The following is a 21,004-nucleotide window of genomic DNA, read 5'->3' on the forward strand; positions in this document are numbered from 1 at the left end:
CTGGGCAAATTCTGTGCCAAAATAATAAGGCAGTGTTTAAAAAACCGAATTTGTCTTGGTTAACTGTAGCACAATATGTTGAAGAATTTTCAATGACATTGAAGGAACTTTAAAAAACAGTCGTCCGAATTTACATCATATTCACTTGCTTTAGATGAGAGCACAGATGTGAAGGATACAGCTTAGCTGGCTATCTTTGTCCTTGGCATTGATCAACAGTTCACTGTGACAGAAGAACTGCTCGTGCTCATTACTATGAAGGGTACAACGAAAGGCACTGATATTCTTGAAGCCGCTAAGAAAACGCTTTAGCGTTTTTACCTCAGATTAATCAACCTGAAGGGTGTGGTAACTGATGGTGCCCCTGCTCATGGTGGGAAAGAACAAAGTTCTTTCCCACCATGAGCAGGGGCACCATCAGTTTTGTTTTGTTGCGCTGCTACAGAAAGAACCGAAACTAGAAGGAAAAGATTTCGTCCATTACCACTGTTTAATCCAGCAGGAGAAATTTGTGCGCAAAAACTATTTTTGCTTGAAAATGTCAAAGTTATTGTGACTGTCGTCAACATTATTAGGGCAAGAGGATTGAATCATCATCAATTCCAAGAGTTTTTGACCCAAGAGTGCAAAGGGATCACAGCGATGTGGTTTATTATAGTGATGTGCGTTTGTTGATCAGAGGGAAGGTTCTTAAAAGAATCTTTTTCTTAAGGAGCGAAATACAGCAGTTCATGCAAACCAAGGGGAAGCCGATTGCGGAATTCAACGATCCGAAGTGGATGAAAGACTTTGCCTTTGTGACCGACATCTCATTGCATATGAATGACAACTAAATACATGGCTACAATCCATAGATCAACTGGTGCACACTCTGTTTGATCACATCAAAGCTTTTGTGGCCAAGCTCAAACTTTGGGCACAACTCGCAAAAAAAAATTTTAACTCATTTTCAGCATCTTGCTGATTCCAACTGTTCATCTCTTGATGAGTACGTTACAAAATTGGCCATGTTGTGAAGTGAGTTCGAAGAGAAGATTTAGTGATTTTTGTAACCAACAAGTCTTTAGATTTATTTTCAATGCCAGGCTCAGTACAAATGGAGCTGCTTGAGCTCCAAAACAACTCTTGTTTGAGAGAAAAATTATTCAATGTGCGCCCTTGCTTACATTTTTCAAAAACTTCATTTCTGAGGACGCATTCCCTAATCTTTGCCAGCATGTTTTGAAGATGTGTACTTTGTTAGGAAGCACATACTTATGTGTGCAGTTCATTCTCCAGAATGAAGCATGTTAAGTCGAAGACAAGAACTCAGATTACGGACCAACATCTCGAGAATACTTTGCACATAGCGACTTCCAACATCGACAAGTTGGTCAAGGAAAAGCATTGCCAAGTTTCCCATTGACATTGTAAAAAAATGAATGTTTCCTTCATTAAATTATCTTTTTTTCAAGTATTGATTGTATTTACTGATCATGAACCTGATTTCTATCTACGCTCTTAAAGCTGACTTTGTTTATTTTTATAGGATTTTATGTAAAGTATCAAATTCACAGCATTCCTTGTGAATCTGGATAGCATCTTACAATTCGAAATTCCGCAGTCTAACTTAGTGGCCTGTGGGCTTCATTGAAATTTTTAATGTGGCCTGCACTGTCTGAAAGGTTGAAGACCCCTGATTTAGAAGATCAGATTTCTAACACAATTTCTCCTTAACCTTATGCTTGGCTTTGCTTTGTAGATGATATCTTTGGAACGTGGGCTCACTCTGAAACAGAACTACTTCACTTTCTGGATAAAATTAAATCCTTATATAATCACATGAAGTTCACTATTGATCGTGAATCTATCAACAGTCTCTCCTTTTTGGATACTTTAATACATCGTAACTCTACTGGTAATATTGAATTTTCTGTTTACAGGAAGCCAAATGCAGATATATCTATGCATCTTCACATCATATTTCACAAAAAAATAAGTATTATCAAAAGCCTTGTACCTTAAGCTTACACAGTTTTTTCTTCTGAGTCTCTTCTATTAGAATTAATAAAATAAAACCTACACTATTACTTAATGGATACAGCGAAACCTTGATACAGAAAATGTTTGATAATTATCATCCATCTTCCAGATTGCAATTTGATGTTAAAAGGATTAGCATATCCTACCTTAAAGGAACAGCTGAACAAATAGCAAGGACCCTTCACAGATATATAATAAATTTAGTTTAATCCTTTATCCAAGTGTAAGCAAACATAGTTTGCACCTGAAGTATCTTCAGGACTGAGGCAACTCGTGGTAAAGGTGGACCAAGCTCTCATCTCTCCTTATGTTAGTATCTCCCATAGTGCAAAGCACATCTCCTTGCAGAAATTTATAATGATATGCATTGGTGATACCAAGGTGGAAGCAATGGAGAAGTCATTATTTACCTATACGACTTGCCAAAAAGTGTCTCACCTTATTATTAAATTACTCTGGATTTAGAGAAAGATGTTGGAAGTTTTTTCCCACTTGGTTAGACTATAATAAATTTAGTTTAATCCTTGATTCAAGTGTAATTGTCCAATATTGTAAATATTTTATTTACAATAGAGATCTTAAATTACTCTGGATTTAGAGAAAGATGTTGGAAGTTTTTTCCCACTTGGTTAGACTATAATAAATTTCGTTTAATCCTTTATCTAAGTGTAATTGTGCAATATTGTAAATATTTTACAATATTAGCATATAAAAGGATTAGCATATCCTATCTTAAAGGACCAACTGAACAAATAGCAAGGACTCTTCACAGATATATAATAAATTTAGTTTAATCCTTTATCCAAGTGTAAGCAAACAAAGTTTGCACTGAGGACTGAGGCAACTCGTGGTAAAGGTGGACCAAGCTTCCATTTTTCCTTATGTTAGTATAATGCAAAGCACATCTCCTTGCAGAAGTGTATAATGCTATGCATTAAGAGAAGGGCCAGTACCTAGACTGGTTTCGACCTTTATTGAGGTCTCGTCAGTGGGAGCCAGACCCAGAGGTGCAATATTGTAAATATTTTACACTTGGATAAAGGATTAAACTAAATTTATTATAGTCTAACCAAGTGGAAAAAACTTCCAACATATTTCTCAGTTTCTCAAATCTAAATCCAGAGTAATTTAATAATAAGGTGAGACATCTTTTTGGCAACTCGTATAGGTAAATATGACTTCTCCATTGCTTCCACATTGGTATCACCACCTCTGGGTCTGGCTCCCACTGACGAGACCTTAATAAAGTTCGAAACCGGTCTGGGTAGTGGCCCTTCACTTAATGCATAGCATTATACCTCTCCCCAAGGAGATGTGTTTTGCATTATGGGAGATACTAAGATAAGGAGAGATGAGAGCTTGGTCCACCTTTACCACGAGTGGCCTCAGTCCTGAAGATACTTCAGGTGCAAGCTTTGTTTGCTTACACTTGGATAAAGGATTAAACTAAATTTATTATAGTCTAATCAAGTGAAAAAAACTTTCAACCTCACAGATATAATTTGTGTACGATACCCTGATATAATACCCTGTTCTTGTCATCTTTTCTATTTTGGACAAACTGGCTGTTCTGTTATGATGGATAGTCCTATTAGAATTGAAGAATTCCTATCAGAATTTTTTAATTGTGTGATTCCCTATGCCACCATCCTAATCTTAATTAGACTGACTGTATGCCTATCTCTTAGTTTTGGGAAGTGATTGCTATTAATTTTTTATACTTTTTTTAAATTAATTAATTATACATCTATTCCCATGTCTTTCAACTCTAATACTATTTCCTCCTACTTTGTAGCTGCAACCAAGACACGTGATATTATATGCACCATATATGACTCATTCCTGTATTCAGAATTTAAATATTGTTACCAGTTCTTCTGTCTTCTGCCTGAAAGAAGCTCATGATATATCAAGTCCTATATTTTTGACTCATTTACAGTTTTACACATGTAAGAGAAAATTAAATTACATTTAGTTTTCTCTTACATGTGTAAAGCTGTTATTTAAAAATTATATTATGTCTAATGTGCATGTCTCTATTAAACTTCTAGCAACCTTAATATAAAGGTTGTGAAGTTGAGTAGCTATTTTATTTTATGTCAAGTACTGTTATTACTTCAACAAGGTAGCTGTCTCCATAATATTTTTCATAATGAATGAATGAAAGAAAGGAATTAAAGAATTTTGTTAACATAAAAATTCACCATCTTCTTCAGTCAGCCATGACCCATTATTAATGTCAGAACAAAAATTAATTTTTTTTTCATGTAATGAACTAGAGCTATTGCACAAACTGAATAAGAATTCAGCAATAGGTGTTGATAGGATGTCAGCACAGATATTAAAAGAGTGTTCAGCTGAACAGGGAAGGTTCCATAGGAGTGGAAAGAATGTGTGATAATCCCCATTGCCAAATAGTGGTGCAAAGACTGATGTGTGTCTAACTTTTGACCTATCATTATAAGAACTTGTATGCAAAAATGGGGTGACAGAGAAGTATATGTTTTACTATGAACAGGATGGATTTACTAAGGGAAGATTATGTTTCAGCAACTTACATTTCATAATAATGTTACCATTGAGTTACACAAGGGAAATGGATACATCATTATACATTTAGACTTTGCTAAGGCTTTAACAGAACACAGCATGGAAGAATGTTGCATAAATTGAAGAATATGGGATTGATTATAAATTATCAGTGTAAGTAAGAGAATGGCTTATTAACAGATATCAAAAAGCAGTATATGGTGAATGTGAGTCTACAAGATTTAAAGTATGAAGGGATCAGTCCTTCATACAATGTGTCTTTACATTAATGACATTGGGAAGGATTTGACAGGTGACATATATCTGTTTGCTGATGATGTAAAAATATATAGGGTAATGTGGCTGATAATCAGCACTTTCAGAATGATTTGAATTGGCTGGAATTTAGGCCATATAAAAATGGCTGTGAGTTCAAATGTTAGTAAATGTAAAGTCATGCATTTTGATATGATAAGATATCCAGTGTATTATTATATTCATAGGGTTATGCTAGAAGAAACTGGTCAGGCTAGGGATTTTGGAGTTTTAGTAGACAGGAAGTTGTGGTTCACGGGTGCATATTCCAAAGATTGCAAATACAACTCAGGATAATTGCAACAAACTTTGATATGTAAAGATAAGGATATTATTTTGCTTCTTTACAAGGCCTTGATATGACCCTCCCTTGGACTATTGTGTGCAGGTCTGGTCTCCTGTAAACATCTTTGCAGAGATTGCAAAGGAGGGTGTTAAATATGATATAGGAATGTGGAATACAGATCGTGAAGACCAGAATTTGTGGACTGGAGCCACTAGCAAGGAGGACTTGATATGATTTAGACATTCAAACCAGTAGATGGAATTTTTCCTTTTATGAAGATTGCATCTATGATGTTGAGAATGAATGCAATGAAGAACAGGTCGAGAGTTAGATTTTTCTCCTACAGAGTGGTACATGATTGGAATTGATTGCCTTTGGAGGTTGTAAGCACAAGTAGTATGAATGAATTCAAGAAAAAGTATGAGAGCTAGCGTGGGTGATATCTGGCCTCTCTCGATGGATCCTGACTTCCTTGGAAATCTCTCTTAATCATAATAAACTTTGGTCCAAATGTTCATAATAAAACATTTTTGCTTTCTTGCTTCAAATGTTCAGTCACTTATTTTTTTAATAAGTACTTTATTTCTCTGTGTTTTCTCTGCACTGTATGGCAGATTTATTTTCCATTTTTATTATTATTATTTGACACCTCCAGGTCCAAGGACTCACTGACCCCAACTACACCAATGCCATCTACTGCTGACCACCACTGGTATTTCCACAGACAATCGCAAACATCCATGCCCACGGCACAATTTGAACTCACAACCTTTTGGCTGGAGAGTGGATACGCTAATCACTTGGCCAACCAGGCCAGCACCTGGTTTGCAACTTTAAAAAAAAAAAAAAAAAATCTTTCCTATGGAAACAATCTTTTTACTCCATTGTAGTTTCTGTTTTTTTTTTTTTTTTTTTTTGTTCTGTTGCCCTTAGCACTCCAATTTCATTTTTTGGATATTCTGATATTGAATTGTCTAAATCTCACATATGAATTCTCATGATTTGGAGAAACTAATAGTGGAGTAGATTCTTTATTCATGCCAAGAACAGCTTCTCTCCACCATTACAGTTTCATGTGACATTCAAAAGATAACTTTTTTTTAAATCTTTTTCTGCAGACTGTAAATGCTTTATCAGTTCTTGCTAACTTTCCTATTTTAGAAACCTAAACTAATAATAGAATAATGGTATAGTATATCAATACGTGTTGTAATAACTTCAATATAACTTGTAATTCTGTGGTTTTTGACTTATCCGAAACCAACTGTTTCCTATTTTTAAATCATTTCTGATTTAACAATCTAATAACCTTTGTCCTTCCTCATTTCTTTTACCGAAACCAAATGGGCCCAGAATTTTTTCTACTTCTGTTCTTTCTTCTCCAGCCTATGCACTAAGAACTTCTAAAATGATTACACTTATTCTGAGTAACATCCTCCAGCCGTTCCTCAAATAATATCATTACCTCCATATCTAAACCTTGTTGTGGTGTATATGCCTGGATAAATGAGATTCATTTTCCATTATTTTCAAATACAAGCTTCCTTATGCCATCACTAATTCCATCACACTCTGTGAGTCTGTCATTTACTTCTTTACTAATCGACACTGTTTTTTGATTGGTGATCTGCTCCCTTCCAAAGCAAAACAAGGTCTCCTCTTAAATTTTCTTCCCATATTTTTTTTTTTCTGTTTTTGCTCAACTCAAAACATTTAATTTCCTCCCCATCATAACATCCATTAACTCTTTCTCACCTACAAGTGTCAATATGCTCAGTGTTCCTGTTCTCAGTTTCCTTTCCAGTCCAGGTCGTTTATCATTTATATCCATTTCTTTTATTATTATTATTACATGACACCTCCAGGTAATCCAAAGATTCATCAAGGGAGGGCACCTACTCTACAACTCTCTCTCTCCCCACCACCACCACTCAATCCACCAACTACACAACTAACTGCAACTACCATCATTATCTACACCAACGCCATCTACTGCCCACTACCACCACTAGTATTTTCACAGATAATCACAAACATCCATGCCCATGGCAGGAATTGAACCCGCAGCCTTTTGGCTGGAGATCGGAGAACTTTTACTTCATTAAATCTATTGTTGGCTTGCTGGGCCTGTTACAGCTTCAGCCTGCTAGGTAAGTCAAACACCTAGTAGAGAAGGCAGACTTCTACTGCAAGAATGACAGTAAAAAAAAAAAATTAAAAAAAAGGAAAGATTCACTGCTAGCCCTCAAAAAACTCTAATAGCATTGAGTGGAAGGAGCAAGAAGATTATGGACCAATCTACAGATAATAACATAACAGATGTGTTATTACATCAAGTATCAAGTAAGGCGAGGATCAAGAATCAGTAATAGATGATTTCATTCATGATAAAGATTGGAGCAAGGTAGTCATGAACATCAAAGGTTTGCCTTCAGTTGACTTAGATAGAAAGCATAGACCATTTGTAATGTGTAGTCACTTGTAAGGTGTATAGAAGATAAATGTGGCAATAAAAAGAGAGAGAGAAAAAGCTGAAGCTATGTACATTAAAACAGTCTGAAGTAAAGCAAGAATTTAAGTTTTGGATTTGGTCCAAGATCCTTGAGTTAACTGTGGATAGTGTAGACAAGGAATGGAAAAAATTTTTAGACATAGGTGGGAACAACAGAAGAGGTGTATGGAAGAACAAGTGGAAGCAAAAGAAGGAAAAGAAACATACTTGTGGAACGAGAGAGTTAAAGAATCAGTCAAGTTAAAAAATAAAGCTTTTCAGAAGTGAAGCTTATGAAGACTAGATCAAATGATCTTAGTTAAATCTATTAAATAAAGTTAGATCTATTAAATAAAGATGAAATAAATTACAATGAATACAATGATGAGAGATAAATAGGAAATGAGTCTGTCAAAGGTTGAAGAAGCATTAAGGAAGATAAAGAATGGGAAATCCCCTGAGATAGATAGTTTGCTGTTGAACTAATCAGAACTTCTGCTAGTACATGATTGAAATGGTTATGTGGTATCTTCAGACTGATCTGGAGAAAAAAGGTACCTGATGATTGGACCAAGGGGAATTATTGTTCCATTACATAAATGAAGCTCAAGAAGGGAGTGTTCTAACTATAGAGGAATAACATTATTGTGTCAGTGTGCAATCATTTGTGAGAGGATAATGGCAAGAATTAAAGATAAAATAGAGTAAGGTCTAAGAGAAGAACAGTTTGATTTTTCAAAAATGGCAATCAACTGTTGTTCTGTTTTTTGTTGTATGAGAAATGATGGAAGGACACAGGGAATTTCGAAGGAGCATGTTTGTGCCATTTCTTGATTTAGAAAAAGCCTCTGTTTGGGTTCATCGGGAAAAAGTCTGGGAAAGTTAGGAAAAGATAAGCGGGGAAAAAAAAGAAATAGTAGTAATAAGTAGCAAAGAATATGTATTATGTTAAGTCTAAGAACTTAGCAAAAATGGACTGCAACAAGGAAGTGTCTTATTTTCATTGCTATTCATTGGCGTGATGAAAGTGTCCTCGATATGATTAATGACTTGAAAGGAGAAACAGCCATTTGCAGATGATTGGTGATTTGGACATATTCAGAAGCAAACTACAGGAGAATCTGGACAAATGGAACAGTGTGACACAGAACTGTGGACTACATATTAATAGCAGGAAGAGTGATAGTGTGGTTTTAAATCATAATGGAAATAAACATTAATTGTGTTAGACTTAATGGGTGAGATTTGAAGAGTAGTGAAAACTTTACATATCTAGGGAGTATACTTTCTAGTGATGGAAGTTTAGACCTGGAGATAGTGAGGACGATTTCACTGGTCCAAACTTTAGATCTCAATTAAGTGCAAATTTTTGATTAACAAAAGGTACCTTTTGACTTATGCAATGGAGACTAACAGTAAGAGACATAAATAGATTACAAGCAGTAGAAATGAAAATTTTAAGGAATTTTATTAAAATACAAATTTAGTTTGCAATCAGAAATCAAGAATAGTTATGTTTCCTAGATTTACTTATTCTGAAGTTCTTAAAGTAAGACAGCCATTGGAGCATACAGCTTTCTGTATATATACAAAAAGAAATCCATTACAAGAAGATACATTGATTCTATGCCCATCATCTGCATCCTTCTCTGAAATCAGGCACTTGGTTCATGAAAAGCATGCATTTTTCTCAGCAAAAGATCTTTTTAATGACAAAAACTCCAACCCATTTAAGCCCACATTTCCCGTAGACAATGTCCATATTTATCTTTACATATCGTTACAAGTCTCTCTTCATTTTGTACACTTTCTGAGAGATTGCTTTCAGAGACCAACTCATCTTGTGACATTCAGTTTTCTGCTCTTATTTTCTTTCTTTTCTGTTGTAGAGAGATCCCAAGTTCTCTATTCCTATGTTTTGGATTAAGCATAATAATTTGGTTTTGCACATCAAGGTATTTCTTTCAAGCACAGTGATCCTGCTGAAGATTGAAAGCTTATATTAAAAGAAGCTCATTTTTATTAGGAAAATTGTACAAATAAAGCCTTGAAACTCTTCAGCTTCATCAGTTTTGGGCAGTAATTTTGCTAAATACTCCTCACTGATGTGATGTAAACGATTAAAAGTTATATATTTTCAACTGAATGTATTTTACTGTTATAGTATTACAAATTGAGCTTTAATTCTCTAATAGTAGGCAGTGTTTTTTTAATTGTTAGTTTGCTTATAACCATTACACTTGTTGCCAGAAATTGATCAGACTGGATAGAAAATTTTGCCTTCAGTATAGAATAATGTTTTTATTTTATTTAATTAATTATTCTAATGTTGTTAACTTAAATCTCATTTCACAGAATACCAAAGGATAATGGAGAAATAAACAAAATGCATAGACAGTTGAGGAACATATTGATTTCTGATTCACAATATTATTTTAGAAACTTAAACTCACAGTTATGGTAACCCTCAATTATCTGAGGATAGCAGGAATCACTTTGTTGGTTAGATAACTGAAGAAGAATTATATGGTATTGTATCAGAAGTCATTTGACACAATAATCCAATTCCAGGAGTGATAGGTTGAAGGTTGGATAACTGCAAGACCATTGTATATTCATATGCAGGAATAAGTTTAGAGAAAACACTTATTATTAAAATAAATAAATAAATAAATAAAAACAGTATATTCAATTGGAAAAATCTGTCAAAGGAATAGAAAACTAGCAATTGCTAATTATAACAAGGGGGGGGGATAATGATGATCCAAAAAATCATTCATCTCTAAGCATATTAAATTCTTCCTGCAAAATTTATATAAGAAACTTACAGAATATTGGAAGATTTCTTTCTGAAATCATAGAATGGTTTAAGAAAGGACATTCATGTATAGATCCATCTTTCACTCTAAAATTAGTTAAAAATTAGTTCTAGAATTAGAACCCAGAAGGGAGGGATGTAAAATCTAAGAAAACCTTTTATTTTAAAATATTAAGAATGATAAACATTGCAAGAGTTGTTTAATGCATATGAAAAGATCTTCTTCCTCTTCAACTCATCTGGCCCTTAGGATGGGTAGAGTCCCATGGTGAAGTGTAAGGATGAATTAATTCAGCTGGTACATCACTTTTCTGCTGCATCCTCCCTAAGGACAAGTATTTATGCTGTAGATCTGTGTATTCATGGGGCTGGTTTTTTCCTGTTCTGAGGTAAGAAAAACATGCGTTTCCATGTTTTTCTTACCTTCAGGAATGGAAAAGTATTAACAGAAGAATAGAAGGTCAAAAAGAGTAATGCGAGGAACTGTACTGCAGAGAGGATGAGGAAACTTTGAAAGAAACATCCCAGGGGAATCTTGAGTTGGAACCACCTCCACTTAGTTATGCTGTTGAAAGAGCATGAAGGAGCTTTATAAACAGTAAGATCCCCCTGGTGCAAATCCAGGGGAATCTTTCTGTTATCGGAATCCAGGCAGAGGTAATTATGGCTAAGGGATATAGAGGGATAGGAGTGTTTCATCCTCAATTGATTATAGGGATAAGGGAAATAGGACTGTAGTCTAGAGACTGGAAGAAGTCCGTATTCATACTGCTGCGCAAGAATGCAGATATAAAGGTATTTCAAGAACTATAGAACTATTAGTTCAATATCTCATGCAAGCAATATTCTGCAAAAGATTATTCTAAATAGTATTAGGCCAAAGTTGAGATGCATGAGGAACAGGCAAGTTTCAGGAAAGGCATGGTACAAAGATCTTCTTAGGCAGATTATTGGGAAGTACAAAGAGTTTAGACATTCCTTTGGTAATCCTGGAATGATGCGAAGGACACTGACTTGTAGAAGTAGGGAGATTCTTGTTCTGTAGTATAAGGCTTTGATTAGGCCACACATGGACTATTGTGTAGATTTGGTCACCCGGTTTTCAGAAGGATGAGATGTTGGAAAGGTCCAAAGGTGACTGACTAAGGTAGTTTCTGACCTCTGGAATGTTGAGTATGAAGAAAGATTGAGAAGCTGTAATTTGCAGAGTCTGGTGGACAGGAGGAAGAGGGGAAATATGATAGAGACCTACAAGTTGGTAAGGGGTTGTTATGGGATCAATGCTGGAGAAGTTATACATAAAATAGGGGAGAACCAGAGGTCATCCTTGGAAACTGTATAAAGAGGATGCGAGTAGGGGAGTGAGAGGCAGTTTTTTTTTCGTGCAGAGTTGTGAATGATTGGAATGCCTTGCCTGAGAGTGTGGTTTCTGCAAGGAGTTTGAGTGTGTTTAAGACACGGTATGATGAGCTGTGTATGTGAGAGATAAAAGGACCTCTCAGATGAGTCTTTGACTCCATTAGGTCTCGGGGTAATAATAATAATAATAATGTGCTTTATAGACTACTCAGAAGCTTTTGACTGTGTTTAGCATGTGAAATTCTGAGAAGTAATGAATAAAGTAATGGATTTTCTGAAACACATTATTGGGATAGCTAATTTGTAGTGAACAAGAAGCCACAGTTATGAACCGGTATTTAGATTACCTGTGGATTCAGGTAAGCAAGAGTATTAGGCAGAGATATGTACTTTCTTCTCATCTATCCATCATCTATACTGAGGACATCATAAATATACCATTGGATCTGGAGATAGGAATTAAGATAGATGGATCAGCAATATGATATACATGTTATATGGTACGTATTATAACAACAGGGATGAGCAAACCTTGACAGAGGACATAAATCAACTCTAATATGACAAAAATTACAGATCTTGAAGAAAGTATAGACATAGAAAGTCTTGAAATACAAGCATAATGAAGAAATAATTGAGAGGGGCAGAAAATTTCAGTATCTGGATCCATTGTTAATTTGAAGAATTGCTGCTTAAAAAAAAGACAACAGAAGAAGATTAGGAAAATAGGCAGAGACTTATCTAAGGTCTCTCTGACAAATCTATCACTAACTGAAACAGAATTCTGATGTTATCTTTGGATTTTAGACTGAAATGAAAAGCAGAAAAATTGATGGAGCTTAGGAAGGATCAGTAGAACTATAAGACTCCTTAAGTTTATTAACAGAATCAAACTGATATGCTTTGGACATATAATAAAAATAAAATAATTAAAAATGCCAAAAAATTGTATTCTTGGTTTAATCCTTTATCCAAATGTTAGCAAACAAAGTTTGCACCTGAAGTATTTTTAGGAGTGGGCAACTCATGTATAAACACTAATGACTTCATATCACTTGCCTTAGTATCCTATAATGCAAAGCACATAACCTTACAGACATTTATAATACTATGCATTATAGGAAGGGTCACTACCCAGACCAGTTTCGACCTTTATTGAAGTCTCATCAGTGGGAGCCAGACCCAGAGGTGATAACAAGGTTGAAGTAATGCAGAAGGCATATTTTCATATATGAGTAGCCAAAAAGTGTCACACCTTATTACTAAAATACTCTGGATTAGAGGTAGTTGTTGGAAGTTTTTAGGTTTTTTATTACGTAAATATTTTGTCCTAGGTATCTTAGGACATCGTCAGTACAGTATGGCAATACTAGGAATGACAAAAGAAAGGGTGCATCCGTTCAATGGAATCCAAATTGCATGCAGTGGCTCGTTGCGGCCTGAACTTAAATTAAAATTAAATTGAATTAAATTACTTAAAATAAATTAAAACTAATTACAGTTATGTTATTATTTTACACAATTTTGTATGACAATTTCCCATACTTTAGGGATGGCAAGAACATCATTGCGGTTTAGATTTGGTCTGTGGAGTAGGGCTTCAGCACTTTCTTTATATAAGCATTCATATTTATATGAAGATCTGTGTAGAAGTTTTATCTTTTTCCAATGGATCTTATGGTTTGGGTTTTCAACTCTGTGTTGAGCGAGGCCTGATTTTTGCGGTTTGATGAGACGAATATGGTCTTGATGTTCCGAAATGCGTTTAAAAACTGATCTGCCTATCTATCCAAAATAAGAGAGTTTACTGGAGCCTGAAACCTCGTATACACCAAGTAGCATAGGTGAAAGTTTGTCTTTAGGTGAGGGTAACAAGTTTTGGATCTGGTTGATGGGTTTGTAGGTGGCAGCAAGATTGTATTTCTTCATAATTTTCGAGAGCCATTCGGAGATGCCTTTGATATAAGGTATGGGAATCCTATGGGATTGTTCTTGTCTAGGTTAAAGTGTGGAGAAATTGCTGATGATTTTTTGAGTTGTTTTGAGATTATAACCATTTAGAGTGGCTGTGTTTTTGATTATTTCCAATTCTTGTTTTAGAGAATCCTCGGAGGAGCATAATCTGTGTGCTCTGGTTACCAATGATTTAATGATGCCAAATTTTTGAGAGGGATGATGAGTTGAAGTATTGTGAATGTAGCGGCCTGAAAATGTCGGTTTGCGATAGACAGAGGTAGAGATGGAACCGTCTTCTTTTCTTTGGATGTGTAAATTCAGAAAGGGGATGCCTTGTGGGGATTCTCTTTCTAATGTAAATCTGATGCGAGGATGAAGGAGATTGATTTTTTCTAAAAACTGAAGTAGCTCTGGTTCGGAATGACTCCAGACTGCGAAAATATCATCGACATATTGAAGCCAGAGTTTTGGTTTGGGTTTGAACATGAGGATATTTTCTTCTAGATGTTCTATAAACAGATCTGCCAAGTTGTGTGACAAGGGAGACCCCATTGCTGTTCCCTCCTCTTGCTTGTAGATTTTTCCTTTCCATGTGAAGTAACCAGAAGTGATAACAAATTTGAAAAGTTCAACAATGTCCGACAGAAATTTTTGATTTAATAGGTCTACAATTTCTTTATGGGGGATATTGGTGAAGAGAGAGACGATGTCGAAGCTAATTAGCATGTCTGTTGTCAGCAGTTGAATGTCTTTTATTTTGGTGTGAAAATCTGTGGAGTTTTTTTATTGAAGATGTTGAATGGCCTATGTGGGGACGGAGAAGGTTTGATAAAAAAAACTTGTAAGTTGGGCTGCTAATTGAATCAATGACAGGTCTGAGTGGGACGTTGTTTTTGTGAAGCTTGGGTAAACCGTATATTCTCAGAGGTCTAGCATGGTATGTTTTGAGTTTTTTTGAAGTTTCTTCATCTAATGGCGTTGTTTCATCAAGTAGCTTGTTCAGTTTCTTCAGCTGTCTTTTTGTGGGATCATAGTCCAGTTTTGCATAAGTATTTCGGTCTCGGAGTAGTAGATTCATTTTTTGGTCATATGAAACTGTATCAAGAACCACTGTAGTATTTCCTTTGTCGGCTCTGGTGATGATTATATTTTTATTATGTTTTAAGGAGGTAAGAGCTTTCAATTCCGGTGGTAGAATGTTTAAAACTGAAGGTTTGGTATCAAAAATTATTTTTGCTATTTCAAAACGAAATTTGTTGGCTTCAATACTGTTGTGCTTGATGTTTCTTTCAATGTTGTATATGTAATCTAGATATGGGAGACGTTTAGGGGGACGTTTTGTCATTCCTAGTATTGCCATACTGTACTGATGATGTCCTAAGATACCTAGGATGAAATATTTATGCAATAAAAAACCTACTACTGTGGTTCACGTGTGTTAATTTTAGTCATAAATTAAAGATGCCAAGAAATTATATACAGGTTTAATCCTGTATCCAAGTGCAAGCAAAAAAAAGTTTGCCCCTGAAGTATTTTCAGGACTGGGTGACTCATATGCATATGGGAGCCAGACCGATTGATGAGACCTGAATAAAGGTCAAGCTAGTCTGGGTAGTGACCTTTCCCATAATGCATAGCATTATACATGTTCTATAATAAATTTAGTTAAATCCTTTATCCAAGTGTGAGCAAACAAAGTTTGCGCCTGAAAGTATCTTCAGGACTGGGGTAAGGAAGTACAAGACCAGGCAACTCATTGCAAAGGTGGAGCAAGCTAACATCACTCCTATCTCAGTATCTTCCATAATGCAAAACACATCTCCTTGCGGATATGTAAAATGTTATGCATTATACATATATAATTAATTCCTAAAGATACTTTCAGGCGCAAACTTTGTTTGCTCACACTTGGATAAAGGATTTAACTAAATTTATTATAGTCTAACCAAGTGAAAAATAAACTTTCAACGTTATACATGTTCATAAGGATATGCATTACAATACTAAGGCAAGTGATGTGAAGTCATTATCATTTATATACGCGTTACCTAGTCCTGAAAATACTTCTGGCACAAACTTTGTTTGCTTACACTTTGATAAAGGATTAAACCAAGAATATAATTTCTTGGCATCTTTAATTTACAATAAAAATAAAAGATGGACTTGTTATAACAGTAATAGAGGATAAAGTTCCTGGAAAAATGGACAAGTGGTAGAATCTCAGTGAGATAGATGGAGTATCCAGAGGGACTGGTTTTCATAGAGTTGAAGCATTAAGAAAAGCCTACAGTAGAACCATCTAGTGAAGATTCATGTGGCACATATGAGTTTGCTAACCTCATGTAAAATTATGGATGTAGATGTCCTGAACCTTATACTTCTCATGCAACTATTCTCCACTTTCCTGTTTATATTTCATAAATTATATGATATATTAACCAAAAGTACTGGAACTGTGTGTTATGTGTGCCCATGTCTTCCTGAAAGTAGATAGTGCTGCATTGCTTCATTACAAATTTTGTTTTATAAAACTGCTTTAGAGATCTTTCAAATGCAGCAGACTGCTATCAACCAGAAACCTTCATCATTTGTTGTCCAAATTTCCCAATAAGTGCCTGTAATACATTAGTCCATGATTATTATTTTCATTGACTGTTAATTTAATCATCAGAAATTTGTTACTGCATGCAAAATAGTCAATCATTACTTCAGGTGGCCTAAGATGTTTAAGTGAAGATATATTTTTCTAAAATGACAAAATTGGACACATGAGAATTGGTTGCATTCTCTGTGAAAATGCTACCTTCTGCACATATATTGCATTTGTGCAGCAGAATTTTTTTGACTAACAGCTCTCATCACACATGATATGTGAGATGCTTCAGAGATCAGGCATGAACCATGGGCAATACTAAAGATGGCAACAAAGGATAACTACCAATGATATTTCCAGCTGCAAAAATACAGTACTTGGTGTACAAATTTGTAATGGACGTATTTTGAGAGGAGCAACCATAAAAGTTAAAATTTACACTTTGTGCTGCACTTCTTATGGAGAAAATAAACAGATTCATTTTGTAAGTTGGATTTTATTCTGAGATATTACTGTTGGATCGTATTATTCAAGTAGTATATAAATGTACACTATCTACTAGTAATTGTCTAAACACATTAGCAATTTACAATTGATACCAGCAGGTGAACCCTAATATCAGGTATGTCCACCTTTGGCTTTGATCACTTCCTTCACCCTTTGAGGGAGTCTTTCCACCAATGTGTGGTAGACATCAGGTGGAATTAGTCTCCATTCCTCCATCAAAGCAGCACTGAGTTCAGCAACAGATTGAAGACATGCTGTTCCAATTCATCCCATAGGTGTGTGTGATGGGGTTGAGGTCAGGACTCTGCACAGACCAGGGCAGTCGTTTAACACCCATCTCTTCATAGCATTCTATAACAGCCTCAGTTTTGTGGCATTATCATCTTGATAGTAACACTGGTTCATTTCATAAAATCTCCACAGCATAGGCAGCACCTGATTATCGAGCATATCAAGGTATTGAGCTGCCTTCATGGAACCACGGACAATGACTAGTGGTCCCACTGCAAACCAGCTGAATGCATCCCACACTATTACTCCACCACCACCACACTTTACTGTGGATACAGCACTAGGCTGCTTCCACACCCTGCCATCAGACTAGAAACAGGTGAACTTTGATTCATTGCTCCAGAGTACCATTTTCCACTTGTCAATTGTCCAGTTCACATGCTTTTTGCACCAAGCCAGACAATCCTCCTTGTTCACTGTTGTGATGTTCAGCTCGTGTTCCATAGCTCTTCCATGGAAACTCAGTAAATGGAGTTCTTTTTGTACATTATTAGTGCTCACCATGGTGTTACTGGTGCTCTGGAACTCATCATGGATGGTCTGTGCCGACTGTAGCTGGTTTTTGCATGCCACCCATTTTAAAACCTTCCCCTGTCAGTTATTTTTGGTAGCTGCCCCAGGTGTTTTCCTGCACTAGCAATACCAGAACATCTTCATTTGTTGATCGCATTGCCAACCGTTGGTTTTGGATGGTCCAGTTGAGTGGCATTGGCACATATGGACATGCCACCAATATGATAGCCCACAATGACACCTCTCTCAAAGTTACTGAGTTCATACCATCTTGCCATACCACCTATATTCAACTGCTATAATGAAATACTGCTTTCTACTATTTGTACACCAGTTTTTATTTTATTAACAGACTTGGAATGTTCCATAACTTCAAATAACACTGGTGTCTGGACAATTATTGGTAGATAGTGTACATTGTTATAATTATTACTTTTTTTTTATTTATATACTTAAAAGAAATTTCCTATTCATATGTTCTTTAATGATCCTTTTTCATGATTTAAACATAGAAAGTTATGAGCAGTAAATATTTCTGTTGCCTTTGTTTTTAGCCACCAGACAATCTAGGAGATTTACCAAAGCAGGTAGGAAATAAGACTGAATGTGCATTACTTGGGTTTGTGTTAGAACTGGGCAAGGATTACCAAACAGTGAGGGATGATATGCCAGAGGAGAGGCTGCATAAAGTGTATACATTTAATTCCGTTAGAAAATCAATGAGTACAGTAATTCCGCTAGAGGGAGGAGGCTTCCGTGTCTTTACAAAAGGTGCATCTGAAATTGTCATGAAAAAGTAAGTGTTCTTTTGCATTATTGTACTTTGAATTTTTTTTTTACATTTGTTCTTTATTGCCTATTTGTTTCATAACACATACATTAATGAAACTGAGAGGCATATATGTAACTAAATTCATTTCATCATGAAAGTGAGCATTTGCTAAGCACATTATTATTAAGAGAGACCTCCAGGGAGTCAGAGACTCATCGAGGGAGGCCACATACTACACACACTAGCTATCATACTTATTCTTGAATTCATTCACACTGCTTGCACTCACAACATCCAAAGGCAATCCATTCCAATCACGCACCACCCTCTGAGAGAAAAATCTAGCCCTCACACCCTTCTTGGTGGCCTTCAAAGGAGTACTTTTCTCCTTTGAAAAATTCCATCAATTGAAATCTTGTATGATCCGTTCAGAAATTTGTAAGTCTCAATCATATCACCCCCCCCCCCTCTTTCTCTTGTTTACTAGTGTCTGCAGTCCACAAATTCTCAATCTGACTTCATAATCAGTATTCCACAATCCTGATATCATTTTTAACACTCTCCTTTGTACTTTCTCCAATATAACAGAATCACAATAGAAACCAGAAGACCAGACCTGCGCAATAGTCCAAGTGAGGTCTTATCAAGGCCTTGTGAAGAGGCAAAATAACATCCTTATCTTTACATGTGAATGTTCATTTCAGCATTGCAATTATCTTTTGAGTTGTATTTGCAATCTTTGTCATATGGCCCCTAAACTTCAACTTCCTATCTGTTAACACTCCAAGATTCCTAGCCTCATCAGTTTCTTCTAGCCTAATCCCACCAATATAATACGACATTGGATATCTAATATGCCGAGGTGAATGAAGAAAATTATAACTGGTTGAAGTGTAAAATTGTTACTGTAATTTATGGAGGTGGCTCTAATAATATGATCACCCACTGTAGATGCTGCTTGGGGATTTATTCAGAGATATTTAGCAACAGCAATCTTTAAGTGTGTTTCAAAGTGCAAAGACTAAATAAGGTAGAAGTAAAATAGATGAATGAAGGCATTAAGCATAGTCTAAGAAGTAAAATGGATGAATGACGATATTAAGCAATGCAGTCTGGAGGAAGAAAGCATTATGGAAGTAGCACAAGATGAATGGTAATAATCAGTTACATGAAAACCGGCCAGGAAGGTGACTCAGTTGGTATGCACAGCAGAAGTGCGTTATGAGCAGAAATTAGCAAGCCAAGATAAATCCTAGTGTTGTTTTGATGTCTCAAGTAGAAGAAAGAATGATTTAGGGAAGATGATGTTAGGGGAATAAAATGGGAGATTGGTAAATGCTGCAGAGGATATAGTTGAGGTATTAAATGAGCAGTTTATCAGGATATTTGCACTTCAGGAGTATGACGGCATAAGGAGCTTGGGTGTAGAGGATATGGTGGAGAAGGGACTGATAATGAGTAGGAGGGTATATAAGGAATTAAGTAAACTTTGTGCTTATAAGGCAGTAGGGTTTGACAACATATCACTTTGTGTCTTGAAGGAATGCTCCAGGGAGTTAAGAATATTCTTGACATACCTGTTTGATATGAATCTTTCAACAGGGAAGGTTCCAAAGGAGTAAAAAGAGGTTAACTGTTTTGCTTCACATGGAAGAAAATAAGGCTGAGGAGGCTACTAATTATATGCTGGACTGTGTATCTGCAGTTGGGGGGTTAAGATCTTGGAGAGATTGGTAATAGATAGGATTCTGAATTGGATTGATAATAGAGTATTTTGTAAGATAGTCTGCATAAGCTTGTTAAGGGGAGTTCATGTTTTAGAATGCTGATTAGCAGTTTTTTTATTTATGCAACAACAACAAGGTGACAAATTCACTGAATAAAGGGATGCAGATACAGGTGGGAGCTTTGCAGATGCATATGACAAGATTCCACATAAACCTCTGTTGCATAAATTGGAACAAATGGGGATGAATGTGAATCTCCTGATTCAGATTAGGTGGGGGGGGGGGGGGGGGGCTGATGGACAGATACCAAATATTGGTTTATTATTATTATGTGACACCTCCAGGGAGTCCAAAGACTCATCGAGGGAGGGCACCACTCAATCCACCAACTACAGTGAGCCTCATCATCTACACCAGAACCTCTCATTCCACCAACTACAGCGAATCTCATCATCTACACCAACACCACCTACTACCCACCACCACCACTAGTATTTTCACAGACAATCCGAAACATCCATTCCCACAACGGGATTTGAACTTGCAGCCTTTTGGCTGTAGAGTCGGTATGCTAACCACTCCGCTAACGGCCAGTTTATTCAGGAGTTGAGTCAAAGAGGTGGCTAGTGGTGTAAAATAGGACTTAATACTTGGTCCTCTGTTCTTTAATTTGTACATCAATGACAGTGAAAATTATTTGACAGGAAATATTCAGTTGTTTGATGATGATGCAAAACTAGAGAGATAGTGAATGAAAGTGATGTAGAGAACCTGCAGCATGGCTTAAATACACTAGCAGTATGGGAAAAGGTCAAAGGGGCTGCC

The 21,004-nt window shown here is 35.9% G+C and overlaps 1 protein-coding gene across 10 annotated transcripts in view; it reads left to right on the top strand.

Moving 5' to 3' along the window:
- PMCA (plasma membrane calcium-transporting ATPase 3) overlaps positions 1-21,004 on the top strand; it is a 1,392,263-nt gene that overhangs the window by 737,097 nt on the left and 634,162 nt on the right. For all 10 annotated transcript variants that reach the window (XM_090412026.1, XM_090412017.1, XM_090412079.1 and 7 more), the window contains one exon: positions 18,235-18,476. In XM_090412026.1, the coding sequence (XP_090268152.1) occupies positions 18,235-18,476 (242 nt within the window). The remainder of the gene's footprint in view (positions 1-18,234; positions 18,477-21,004) is intronic.

Source organism: Typopeltis vanoorti, chromosome 2 (assembly GCF_054136105.1).
Source record: "Typopeltis vanoorti isolate ZY-2024b chromosome 2, IOZ_Tvanoo_1.0, whole genome shotgun sequence".
In the NCBI taxonomy this organism is placed as follows: Eukaryota; Metazoa; Arthropoda; class Arachnida; order Uropygi; family Thelyphonidae; genus Typopeltis; species Typopeltis vanoorti.